This window comes from Schistocerca americana, chromosome 3, assembly GCF_021461395.2.
Source record: "Schistocerca americana isolate TAMUIC-IGC-003095 chromosome 3, iqSchAmer2.1, whole genome shotgun sequence".
Classification (NCBI taxonomy): domain Eukaryota; kingdom Metazoa; phylum Arthropoda; class Insecta; order Orthoptera; family Acrididae; genus Schistocerca; species Schistocerca americana.
The window spans coordinates 741,602,024-741,616,226 of record NC_060121.1 but is presented as its reverse complement, the minus strand read 5'-3'; the positions used below and the strand labels follow the sequence as shown (position 1 = coordinate 741,616,226).

At 43.6% G+C, this 14,203-nt stretch overlaps 1 protein-coding gene across 1 annotated transcript; it reads left to right on the top strand.

Moving 5' to 3' along the window:
• Positions 1–2,581: 2,581 nt before the first annotated feature.
• LOC124607161 lies at positions 2,582–12,733 on the top strand. Its single transcript, XM_047139373.1, has 3 exons — positions 2,582–2,826; positions 7,413–7,659; positions 12,023–12,733. Exons 1-3 carry the CDS (start codon positions 2,605–2,607, stop codon positions 12,361–12,363), a joined length of 810 nt encoding a protein of 269 aa, XP_046995329.1. The 5' UTR covers positions 2,582–2,604; the 3' UTR covers positions 12,364–12,733.
• The last annotated feature ends 1,470 nt before the right edge of the window (positions 12,734–14,203 follow it).

The following is a 14,203-nucleotide window of genomic DNA, read 5'->3' as shown; positions in this document are numbered from 1 at the left end:
GTACAACCATAACGATGGTCCAACCATTGTAGTAATCAGACGCGAGGCAAACAAAGTGTACACCTGCTGGACTCGTTGTACCACCATGTGCAAATGAAGTGCACATTTAAATGGTCAGTGAAGACCACACTACGTTGCTTCATTTCAGTTTGGTTGTATTCGCATGTGACTGCTGGTAAAGAAAGACAACCGTGATTTTCAGACAGCCGTTCACAGAGGTGATAAAAGTCAAGGGATAGCGATATGTACATACAAAGATGGCAATAGTACCGCTTACACAAGTTATAAAAGGGAAATGCACTGGCTGAATTGAATTTTGTACCCAGGCGATTCGTAGTAAAAGGTTTCCGACGTGATTATGGCGGCGCTACTGGAGTTAACAGTGTTTGAACGCATATTTGTAGTTGGAGCTGGGCGCTTCCATTTCAGAAATCGTGAGGGAGTTCAACATTCCGGGACACACACTATCGCCATGGACGGCCCATTGGCCGACGGCCTCCACTTAACGACCGAGAGAAGTGGCTTTGGTATAAAGTTGTCAGTGCTAACAGGCAAGCAACAGCGAATGAAATAACCGCAGAAATCAGTGTTGGAAGAATGAAATTGTTGTGGGTTGGCAAGAGAGCCAACCCGGTACGAGAGGAAGCCGAAAGGCACGCGCTTTAGCTCACGCAGGCTGTCGTGAGTTCTGGAAGAGGACAAGGAAATTAGACTGTAGAAAAGGGACGTAGCTGTGGAATACTTAACTTTAATCCATAAATGGTGAACATCGCTCTTGACGGTACATGTTTTATAGCAGCGATAGTAACTGGTAATGATGCCTTGCTAGGTCGTAGCAAATGACGTAGCTTAAGGCTATGCTAACTATCGTCTCGGCAAATGAGAGCGTATTTTGTCAGTGAACTGATCGCTAGCAAAGTCGGCTGTACAACTGGGGCGAGTGCTAGGAAGTCTCTCTAGACCTGCCGTATGGCGGCGCTGGGTCTGCAATCACTGATAGTGGCGACACGCGGATCCGACGTATACTAACGGAATGCGGCCGATTTAAAGGCTACCACCTAGCAAGTGTGGTGTCTGGCGGCGACACCACAGAAATAACCGCAGAAATCAATGTGGGACGTACGACGAAATTTGGCGTTAATGGGCTATGGCAACAGACGACAGACTTGAGTGACTTTGCAAACAGTACGACATCACCTTCTGGCCAGTGACCACATCGGTTGGACCACAGACAGCTAGAAAACAGTGGCCTGGTAAGATGAGTTGGATTTCAGTTGGTAAGTGCAAATGGTAGGATTCGAGTGTGGTGCAGACCGACCGAAGCCCTGGACCCTAGTTGTCAACAAGGCACTGGGCAAGTTGGTGGCGGCTCTGTTGTGGAGTGGGATGTGTTTAAAACTAATGGAATGGGTCCTGGTTATGTTCAGCTACTTGGGTACCACTTGTAGCCATTCATGGAGTTCATGTTCCCAAATAAGGATAGAATTTTTATGAATGACAGTGCGGCATATCACCGGCTCACAATTGTTCGCGATCGGCTTGAAGAGCGTTCAGGACAGTTCGTCCGAATAATCTGGCCACCCAAATCGTCCGACATGAACCCCATCACATGTTTATGGGACATAACTGAGAGGTCATTCTTGGACAAATTCTGCACCGGCAATACTTTCGCAATTACGGACGGCTACAGAGGCAGCGTGGCTCAGCATTTATGCAGAGGACTTCCAACGATCTGTTGAGGTCATGCCACATCAATTTGGTATACTATGCTGGGAAATATGAAGTTAGATGCGATATTAGGAGATATCCCACGAATTCTGTCGCGGCGGTATATGTCGGATACTGTTAATAGAAGAGCATATGTTCATTTGAAGATTTTTTGTTCAGAATCATCAGGACTATCACCTCTCAAAGCACATACCTTTCCTCCTGACTCACCCTGTATATGTTGCAATAGTTACGCACCGATAAAGGTACTCACACAGAACACACTATCGTGAATAGTGGCATTAAAGCCGTCTTTGAACTGACGTGTTTTATGCAGTGGCTGCATAGATGCAAGCACAGTTAATGAGATGATAATTTTTCTGGGGCTCGAGCGGAATGAAATCAATCAGGTTGGTTCGAATGGCTCTGAGCACTATGGAACTTAACAGCTGAAGTCATCAGTCCCCTAGAACTTAGAACTACTTAAACCTAAGTAACCTAAGGTCATCACACACATCCATGCCCGAGGCAGGACCCGAACCTGCGACCGTAGCGGTCGCGTGGTTCCAGACTGTAGCGCCTAGAACCACTCGGCACTCTGGCCGGCGAAATCAATCAAATTCACTAACACATTCTAGGTAACAATTAACACCCGTTCGTAGCGCAAGGTGATGGATTCCGACGTGCAAGCGCGCCAGCAGTTTCACCTGTGGTACGGCGTGCATTGCTGCGCCTCTCGCGGCGCCCCTCACTCTTACTGAAGGGGCGGCCATTGCCAATTCTGGCTGCGCGCGACAAGTAGGCCCGCGCGGCAGTGGAAGGGGTCCCGGTATAAGACGCGGCGCACCCAGCTCACCGCACAGTGTCCGGCAGTCCGGCGACGCAGCACAAGCGACAATGGCGGCCTCAGCGAGCTCGGTGACCTGGCTGGTGATCCTGTCCGTCCTCGTGGCAGCAGCCGTGGCGACACCCAGGAGGGACTTCAAGGGCGTCGCTGCCATGGACGACACGCTCTCCATGCTCAGCACGGAGTGCGACGCCAAGAAAGACTCCCTCTCCTGTGTCAAGTACAAGGTCCTCACCGTCATTGAGCAGCTCTTCAGGAAGGAATCTTTCAAGGTCAGTCGTGGGAGGTACTGGGGACTGGTTCCGCCTATTTGCAACGAGTAACAAGAAATTACGTTAGTAAGTTCAAAAAATTGTTCAAATGGCTCTGAGCACTATGGGACTTAACAGCTATGGTCATCAGTCCCCTAGAACTTAGAACTACTTAAACCTAACTAACCTAAGGATAACACACAACACCCAGTCATCACGAAGCAGAGAAAATCCCTGACCCCGCCGGGAATCGAACCCGGGACCCCGTGCTCGGGAAGCGGGAACGCTACCGCGAGACCACGAGTTGCGGACCGTTAATAAATTAACGGTCTATCGAGTCCCCCTCTTCGAGATTCATGCAGCCTCAAACTTCCTTGATCTATCTATAATTCCATCTTATGTCGTTGGAATGAGACTGTAGTTGGTCTAAGACTTGAAGAAAACACTTACCATGCCGTAACTTTATTTAACAAATTTAGCTACCAGCTTCGGTGCGTCATTGGTACCAAATTAGCTAGATAAGTCGTCTAAACGTCTGTGCCGTTATAGGGACCACTGTATCCAATTGTATGTCGTAGACTGCTTCTCGAAAGATGTGGACCCCTCACCTCTAATGGTGGCAGCAAAATAAAATTATTAAATAAAATGAGCTATTGGTATCTACTTTCTTTAATTTCCTTAAAGTACGTCGCACGTATTCTATCCCATCAATTTCGATTTTTCCACTGGGCTCAACTCCCGGAACATCTTTGATCATTACTGAATTCCAATCCTTCTGAATGGGGATAACATAGTAAACTCTTCCTCTATACCTTCTGTTCTGTTTACTTCTACTTTCTAATTTTTTCATTTCTGACACATACGTTTTCTGTTAGCGTTGTGGAGAAACAGAATTATGAAACCTCCAGAAATTCTTACATAAAAAAATGGTTACTTCCTGAATTGCCGTGTTAGAGGGAAGGGTGTATGTCATTCATCTTTGTTGTAAACATATCACTGTGTAACGGCGTACTGCAGTTTCTTACGAAGGAGATTGGGTGACTAGTACAGAAATAAATTAAACTGGGAAAGCATCCCACCCAACCTGAAGTATTCCCATTCGGAAGATATTTAGCATAGTATTGTTTCTTAAATGGAGGTACATACGAAATGTATCCGCCTCTGAACTCGCCGTATCTAACATAGGATAATGCGGCAGACTTCTACATCGAGGTAATCTGTTCGAATTTACGAGAAAGGAAACAAATATTATTAGTATTTGGTGTACAAGTAAAGAAGAAGTGATGTTGTTTAGTTCGAAACCATAGATAAATGCACAAATGTCTTAAGATACATTCTGAACCACTCGGCACTTCATGAACAGGTCTGATAGCGAAATCAAGTTCTGTGACCTCCTTTGCACAAATTGAGATCAGTAGGCTATGTGACGTCACTGTTCGACTTCTGTAACAACATAGAAACGACGGCTCCACTCGGCGTTTGCTATATCGTAGTCGTCCACTAGAGACATACGCACACCAAACTTAGGAAAGATGACGGAACATACTTAATTATCTCAGTATAAATGGCAAATGCAGAGGAAAATGAGTCTTAATGAAGGTTTTAATGACTAGCGTATGTAGGTCATAGTTATAATAACTGTTTACAGAAAGTTAAACGGGTTGGTAGAAGAAAGCTAAATGTTGAAACTAGCACAGTATAAGTTATCTGCGTGTTTGTCACCGAATACCGGTATAAAATGTTTCGAAGCATCGGTTACTGTTAGAACTTGTCGTCAGAGTGGCGTTGTATAACGTAGTCGAAATGCTAGAACATCTTACGATACATGACGGAAGACGTGTGCCGTAAAGTCCATGCTCATAAGCGTGGCATGCATAATTTTATAACAATAAATTCGAATAGTCCGACTCATTAGGTAGTGTGTCAGATATTCGGAAGGACCGCGTGTGAATCTAAGTGTTGCCGGAGATTTGTACTGGATGGAAGGACTGGAATGAATTCACACAGCCTAGTGAGGCCATTCGAGTGGAAGGGGTAGTTTACAGACTTGCGGGCGAAAAGCTAATAACGGCTGTGCGAGATGTGTGGCGACCACAGGCCTCTCCATACCACATCAAATGAAATCGTTGGTCGAATATGACACAGCGGCAGATCATCTGCACGTGGTTGGCAGAGCCTGACCGCGAAATTACTTAATTAGATTTCAGACTGAAGCGAAGTCGGGAGCACTGAGAGTGACTCTATTTCAAACCGTTTCCAACGCAACAGAATAGCACAGAACGGCTGTAGTTGTATTTCCCTGAAGTTATTCAGTATGACATTAAAACGTGGTAAGCAGTGAGATGTGGGAGTTTGTCCATCTTCCTTCTACCACTCTCTCACTCTCTCCTCTCTCACACCCTCTCTTGTTTTCGGATCGTCAATCTCCCGACGGATTACATGTAGACCACCACGTTTTCGTGTTTTGTCCAAATCACTTCATATCAGAGTAGCACTAGTCTCAGGTTTTAATGGGATATATGCAAATATCCGTTTTTCTCCTACAATTTTAATCCTCTGTGGCCGCCAGTGGTTCAGTGTAAGTCACTCCCTGATATCGTGACACGTCTCCTGTTATTCTGTACCTTATTCTAGTTTCTCCCACAAATTTAACTCCTAGCGCATCTGCGAAGAACCTCATTTAGTACGAATCCACTTAATACTTAGCATCCTTCTCTGGCTCAGTATGTGAATCGTTCGAGTCTCTTTTCTTCGGTTGCTGCATTCCCGTGTAACGTTCCCATGGAGGCATCGTTTCGGATATTAAATGCTACGTTTGATACCAGTCGGTATCTTTTGGCAAGGATTGCATTCCTTTTTATGTTAGGCTACTTTATGTCCTCCTTGCTTCTGTCATGTTAGCTTTTAAAGTAGGGAGATTTCATCACTGCGTGTATTACATGGCCCCCCAGATGAGTAATATACTTAATTCTTTTGTTCTTTCATTTAGTCTAAATTGGTATAATGTGCGTTCGTTACACAGGCCCTGTAATTCTTTCGACAGAGGACTGCAGTGACTACAATGAATCTTGCCACTGGTACCATTTCACTCTGACTTTTAATCTCCCTCATGAAGATATTTTATTTTCCTCGTGTTCAACAACACAAGAAAAAGACTGCATGTCCGACATGAACGGTCTCTTAGAGTTATTTCTCTATTTCATAGTTATATACACACCCCCAGCAGCCAACCTGCCACTTTCCGCCCTGTGAGTTGTAAAATTTACAATTTTAATATAAAAATATTAAGAAGGAAAACTGGGTGACGATTTTTATGACTCGAAGAGAGTAATACATGTACCGGGTGATCAAAAAGTCAGTATAAATTTGAAAACTTAATAAACCACGGAATAATGTAGATAGAGAGGAAAAATTGACACACATGCTTCGAATTACAAGGGGTTTTGTTAGAACCACCCCATATTGCTAGACGCATGAAAGATCTCTTGCGAGCGTCGTTTGGTGATGATCGTGTGCTCAGCCGCCACTTTCGTCATGCTTGGCCTCCCAGGTCCCCAGACCTCAGTCCGTGCGATTATTGGCTGAAGTCGGAAGTGTATCGTGATCGACCGACATCTCTAGGGATGCTGAAAGATAATATCCGACGCCAATGCCCCACCATAACTCCGGATATGCTTTACAGAGCTGTTCACAACATTATTCCTCGACTACAGCTATTGTTGAGGAATGATCGTTGACATATTGAGCATTTCCTGTAAAGAACATCATCTTTGCTTTGTCATATTTTGTTATGCTAATTATTGCTATTCTAATGAGATGAAGCGCCATCTGTCCGACATTTTTTGAACTTTTGTATTTTTTTGGTTCTAATAAAACCCCATGTTATTCCGTGATTTATTCAGTTTTCAAATTTATGCCGACTTTTTGATCACCCGGTACATTATGTTTATTATCAGTGTGATATGATGGAGGATTTCGGTAACTGTGGGTCGTTTTCAGGATGTGGAAAGTATGTAGAATACTCGGATATGAAGGGAAAGTGGGGTGAAGGAGCAGACCAGGGTTCTCAACGATTGGGATGTTATGAGGAGTTGACTATTAAGTTTACGTGACATGTAGGAGAGGTGAAGGTGCTACGGGAGTTTGTGGAGGTGAGGGAACGTTACGTGCTGGTACAGAATAGAAGTGGGAGAGGGATACAGAATGTGAGATTCAGTGTATATACTTCCAAAATTTAGAGGTAACAATGAACGGAGCAGCGGACGCTCATGTTAATTTGGCACAGATAAGGAAGAGGAGGAAGAGGTGGACGAGGGTTTGCTATGCATGGATGAGGGTCGATGTGTTTAATCCCCACGTCCTGCTGGGTAGCGATTTTAGTAGTTTTATTACGTTGTTGGCTTTCTTATGGATGTTTAGCGGGTCGGAGTTCCAAGTGTTAGCTTAAAATGTTTCAATGTTTTAGTAAGATAAACTGATCGTTGTGGATTATCAGGTAAACTTTCCGAAACAGAATCCAGGGTTCATTGAAATCCGCGTTTAGCCGAAAGTAGAAAGTATTTGACTGTGTTTATTGGGACAGACGTGAGAGCATACTGTGGCTGCAGGTGTCGGACGGCGTGACGGTGGTGAAGAACGACGCGGAGCCAGCGCCGCAGGAGGCAGGTTCCGCCCGCGGCTCCAGCAGCTGGGTGGACGCCGCCATGGAGCTGGTCACTGGGCACGACCTGCGCGTACAGTTGCCTGGAGAAACCACGCTCGTCGTCTCCCCGCGAGCGCTCGACACGGCCGGAGAGGTGTCGGCCACTCTGCAATTCGACAACCGCGCCCTCGAGGGGCGCTCAGTCGAGGAAGGTGAGCACCCAGGCTGCACTCCTTTCGGCCGTCAGTGGAGAATGCACAGCGCTGATAACTTGTGATGAATTACAAACCGCGTCTAAAAATTCATCACTGTACTCACATACGGCAGGTCATCCAGAATTAATCTGTCCGTGGTAAAAGCCTGTAGATTCAAATGTTTGCGTGTTTCCTCTGAATAGAAAATAACGATGTCCTCCTCCACCCTTCCCCAATTCGAGCTGATGGTCCGTTTTTCATGATCCTGACATAATACCCAATCTGCTTTTTATACTTGAAAGTCTTTTCGGGTTTGCTGCCGGATCCTAAAATCAACTTGACTCGATATTTCGGCGATCCAACTGTTCGCCATCTTCAGGGAATGCTGCTTCTGCTGATGAGTCCCGCTGAGAACTGACGCAAGATTGCAATTCGACGTCCTATATAGGCCACCGTTCAGTACACGGCGCATGAGCCGCCCATCACGGTTTCTGACTTCCAAAACAGGGAGGTGGCGCCGCCCTTAGTGAAACACTGCTGGCAACGATATATCGCAATCAAGGCCGCACCGAAGAACGTTCTGTTTTAATGCGAGATAATACAGGATTCCACGTTTTACTAAGAGGAAACCCATTGTCCCTGTTGATTAAATTATCAGCCAACCTAATTTCGATCGCCTCTTTATACACGCTATTCCAAAAACCGGAAATGTTGGCAATTACAACAGTTTCCTCAAATTTCATTTTGTGTCTCTCATTCAGACAGTGTTCTGCTACGGCCGATTAGGATCCGGCAGCAAACCCGAAAAGACTTTCAAGACTTATTACGCCGGGAAAGCCTACGTAGTTACTGCTTTTTATACTTGTTGCGGTGCAGTTTCGCGAGAAATGAGACGGGTTGTGGAGTGAATTTAGAGAAAGTTTTGGTAAGGAATATATGTCTGGAAGTACCGATTTAGTGTAAAGTAAGTTTCATGGCGCGCACACAACAGATGTTGTTGTTGTTGGGGTGCACAGGCGACCAACGGCGCGATTATCAGCACCCTTACAAATAATAAAAGAAACAAGTATGTTTAAAAGGGCTAAATACGCTGGCATTCTCTCTCACCCACTCACCGCACTCAAAAGAGGGAATGAGCTGTGATCTTTGTGCTCAGGCTGCAGTTGTCCCACGTGCCGATCCTGCTGTTCATTTCACAGTGTATCGGCGACGTATGCTTTGATACACACGGCCCACACACCCTGGTATGAGGCTGTGAAGCACCACAGTCAGCCCATCTAGATGTGAACGTACCAGTCTCTCGTAGGCGTGGTTGTAGTACGACGAAAGTGGCATACGAGGATTAAGGAATGAAGCGATCGCAAACCTTCCAGATACATGTGTAGCTTTACATGCATTACGTGACCACCGTGAAGTGGGAGATTTGAAAGTGATCCGGTTTTGAAACTTATTCTATATTCAACTGGCATATTTCCAGACATGGGTCTTCTATCAGAACTTTATGTACTCGGTCCACTCTTCAATCCCTGGAAGCCTTTAATAGGAAATGAGAAAAGAAACAGGAACCTGAGAAGATGATTTCTTGACTGAGAAAGAAAATGAAGTGCATATTGCATTTTTCATGTCTGTCTTTTGTTTTTGTTGTGCCGACATGAGAAACACGTTTGAAAATTTTTTTTTTCGCAGTATACCTTCTTTAGCACACTGTGTTTCTTTTTAAGTTCTTCTGTCCATGCAGAAATGACCCAAGTACATTTTTCAGCAAATTCGTATTGTGAATTACTGGTGTTTTGCTGTCTTTAGGTGGGAGACTGGTTTCATGCAGCTCTTCATGCTGGTGAACCCTAGGCTGGCCTCTTCATCTGTACATAACTATTGCCACCTACATTCATTTGTACCCGGTTGCTAAAGTCAACCTTAGGTTTTTCTGTACAATTTCTACAGTCCACAATTCCCTCAGTTACCAAACCAATGAATTCTTGATGGCTCAGTTGGTCTTCTTTCAACCGATTCCTTTCTTTACTCAAATTGTGTCTTGATTTTGCCTATTGCCTTTTTCGATTCAGTCCTACCTTTTTAGTAATACCATTTAACCATCGAATCTTCAACAGTCTTCTGTAATTTAAAGAGCGTCTAGCAACTTTCTGCCTGAACTGTCAACGAACACTAGTCACTTCTGTTCAAGGCTACACACAACACTAATACCTTCAGAAATTATTTGAGGTACTAGATTTCATTCTGTCTTGAATGGTTCTCCATGAATGCCAACTTGTTTTAGGTCTTAATTAAATTGTATTAGCCAGTTGTGGTTTTGAATTCCCTGAAATACAGACAGTCCTAAGGTGTGGGAGATACGTGTACATGATAACTAATCTTTGGCTAAATTGTAGCTTATAGTCACGAACTCATACGATATAATGCTTTCCAGCTGTAATAAACGTAAGCTTAAGCTCTTTGAAACTTCTTGAGAATTAAAACTTTGTGCTGGACCGGGACTCTAACCTAGAACGTTTGCCTTTCGCGGGCAAGTACTCACCGACTGAGTTATTAAGCACAACTCATTTCCTGCCTTCCAAATTTCACAGGGGTTCTCCTGCATACCTTGCGGGACTAGCCCTACTGGAGTAAAGGATACTGCAGAGACAGGGCTAAGCCACTGCTACAGAATATTTTCCAGAAAGAATGTTCACTCAGTAACGTAGTGTGTAGTGATTTCAAACCTTCTGGCAGATAAAAACAATTTTAGTCTGCCAGGAAGGTTCCAAGTCAGCGCATTCTCCGCTGCAGAGTGGAGATTCATTCTGAAAACATAAGGTCAGTTACTATGGATTGTCAGTGACCATGTCTTCAATCAAACTGATTTCTTACTAAATGCTTAGTAATTCAAAGTTTGAAGTAAGATGCTAAAATGTTATAACAGTAAATATGTTAGTGCTGTTCTAGCAAATTACTCATGAAGAAAGCCCCTTCATGAGGTTTTTTTTTATTTTATTTTTTATTTTATTTTATTTTTTTTTAAGTCATGCTTCAAAGCACCAAGAGTTTGTAATGAAATTTTTTTTTAATACAGCAAAGTGTAACCGGTCACTTTTTTGAAACAATTGTTTATCACAAACTGCTTTTCAAACCTATTAAGGCTCATCTTGAGAAACCTGTTTATGGAATGAACAGCTATTTTAAAGAAGTGGCCTTTTGCTATTTTCTGTATTTATACCGAATGAACGGTCACGAATAATGGAAAAACTTAAAAAATAATTGTTTAATAATGGTTTCGATTGTCGGGCCAACTTCATGTATCACAAAACTATTTACAGCATCCTCTAAGGCAAAGTTCTCAGTGTTGCTTCAAAAATGTAAAAACTACCTTTTATCAACAGCAAACCAATTTTCGTGTGGTGTTATAATCATATTCCGCTTATTCTGGTGGCGACACTCAGCACGTTGAGTAAGTGTTGACGCAGAATTGCTTTTATTTTATTTGGTGCAACGTTTAGAACATAGACACTGGAAGTGAGCAGCAATCGATCGCGAAACCCGTCGATTTATTACAACAGATCTAGATTTCATCTATTACATATCTTCAGTGTATATAACAACAGGTGACATTAGTCCCAAGTCTCACGTAGTAAACAGTATTAACTGACGTTACTTCAGGAGTCCAAGACGAACTGTTGCTAGTTAGGTTTAACTAGTTCTAAGTTCTAGGGGACTAATGACCTCAGCAGTTGAGTCCCATAGTGCTCAGAGCCATTTGAACCATTTTTCGAACTGTTGCAACCAATATTGTTTACTACTGATAAATGGCTCTGAGCACTATGGCACTTAACATCTGAGGTCATCAGTTCCCTAGAACTTAGAACTACTTAAACCTAACTAATCTAAGGACATCACACACATCCATGCCCGAGGCAGGATTCGAACCTGCGACCGTAGCGGCCGCGCGGTTCTAGACTGTAGCGCCTAGAGCCTCTCGGCCAACCCGGGCGGCCACTACTGGTATTTTGGACTAATATCGTCTGTTGTAAGATGTTAATATGGCTGTGTAATAGTCTAAATCTAGAGTTCCTGTAATAAAAAGACGGATTTTGCCATCGATTGTTGTTATTCTCCCCATTGTCTGTGTTCAGCGATCGCTGTGCACAACGGGATCATACGGATTCCAATCTGATTTATAAAAGTGCCATGTAAACTGTTGTAAATAGCTCTATAGTACCTGAAGTTGGTACGAAAATCGAAACTGACGGTAGATGATTGTTTTGCAAGCAGCTCTTGGCTGTGTGACATTTAGTTTCTTTTCAAATACAAGCTGTGTGGTACCACACGCATAAAGTATCCTTATGCTTGTCTCTGACATCACTAAATCGGCTGCCATGCGTTACAGCGCGCAAGAGCAAGCTGAAGAAGATCATCGTGCCGGTCCTGGTGTTCGTGCTACTGAAGGCGATCACGCTGGTGCCGCTGCTGGTGGGCGCGCTCGGTCTCAAGGCGTGGAACGCGCTGCAGCTGTCCTTCTTCTCGTTCATCATTTCGGTGGCGCTGGCCGTCTTCCAGCTGTGCAAGAAGCTCGCGTCTGACGCGGCGGCGTGGCCCGCGGCCGCCACGGTGTCCGCGCATGCGCCCTGGGAGCCCTCCGGCGCCGGCCACCAGGTGGCGTGGGGCCGCGCCGCCCCCGCCGAGGACGACGCGCAGCGCCTCGCCTACCGGGGCTACGCCGAGGATTAGGCCGCGCGAGCACCTCCTCGCTCTTCTTAATTTATTGCAGTATTTATTGTGAATTATGTGCCCGCCTCCAGGGAAGTCGTCTTCTACTCAGGCTTGCCGCCGTTCGAGCCAAGTCAGAACGGCGACACAATGTCTCACGTTTAAAAAATAAAATTAATGTTTGCTGACGAGCAAACTTGACATGAAAGCACTCAGAGCGTGTTTTATTTAATTTTCTTCGAGCTGTAGCAATCCTAGTCGAAACCTGTAGACTGACCTCTATTCTAGTACCAAATAATGTTGCTGTAAACCAATCTAAGTTTAGTTCCATTCACTACCCATCTGAAGTACCTGTTACGAATTTCATACGCTGTACATTGACATACTGTTGCGCTACCGTTATAATTAAAGATTCCAAAAATTTTATGATTAACTTGTTTTTAGCCTTTTTTACACTATTTCATTTGGAGAAATGCAAAAATGTAGTCGAATATCTTAAATTCTTGCACCAGCTGAAATAAAGTAAGTGAACAAAGAAAGTAACTTTTATTTCCATTTTTTTCACTGTTGTTGTTGTGGTCTTCGGTCCAGAGACTGGTTTGATGCAGCTCTCCATGCTACTCTATCCTGTGCAAGGTTCTTCATCTCCCAGTAGCTACTGAAACCTACATCCTTCTGAATCTGTTTAGTGTATTCATCTCTCGGTCTCCCTCTGCGATTTTTACCCTCCACGCTGCCCTCCAATACTAAATTGGTGATCCCTTGATGCCTCAGAATATGTCCAACTAACCGATCCCTTCTTCTAGTCAAGTTGTGCCATAAATTTCGCTTCTCCCCAATTCTGTTCAATACCTACTCATTAGTTATGTGATCTACCCATCTAATCTTGTGCATTCTCCTGTAGCACCTCATTTCGAAAGCTTCTATTCTCTTCTTGTCCAAACTATTTATCGTCCACTTTTCACTTCCATACATGGCTACACTCCATACAAACACTTTCAGAAACGACTTCCTGCCACTTAAATCTACACTCGATGTTAACAAATTTCTCTTCTTCAGAAACGCTTTCCTTGCCATAGCCAGTCTACATTTTCTATCCTCGCTACTTCGACCATCATGAGTTATTTTGCTCCTCAAATAGCAAAACTCATTTACTACTTTAAGCGTCTCATTTCCTAATCTAATTCCCCAACATCACCTCATTTAATTCGATTACATTCCATTATCCTCGTTTTGCTTTTGTTGATGTTCATCTTATATCCACCTTTCAAGACACAATCATCACACTTAGTGGATAGCAATGACTATTCTCACTGATACACGAATGAATCATGCAACTTTATGAATCGTGAATAAAGAAAGTTCGAATAACAGCACTGATTTTGACAATGATGAATTACGACTTTCTCCGCTATTTGATGTGTCTATAATGTATGACCATGTAAGGCGTCATCAGATATCCAGAACTGCTTTACATAAAAAAGAGTAGTTATTTTACTGAATGATAACTTGTCTAAATAAACCAGCAGCAATAACATTGATAATAGATATAATAATAGTGACAAACATATGGGAAACATAAAAATGAATATTAAGTTACACTTGATCAGAACTATTTACTGATGTACTTTCTTTCACATTAAGATTATTCATAATACAGAATTAAGAAGAAGCTGAAACATCTGAGGCAGTTATAATGTACAGTTGCTTCCCAATCTCGGGCTTATTACTGTGTCAGCCAAAACAATGGACCAAATGTTAACGACGAATGCAAATCAACAGATAACTTACACTGTTGAACCAAAACGTTATGACCACCTGCTTAACAGCTTATTTGTCCGCCCTTGGAACGAAATACATC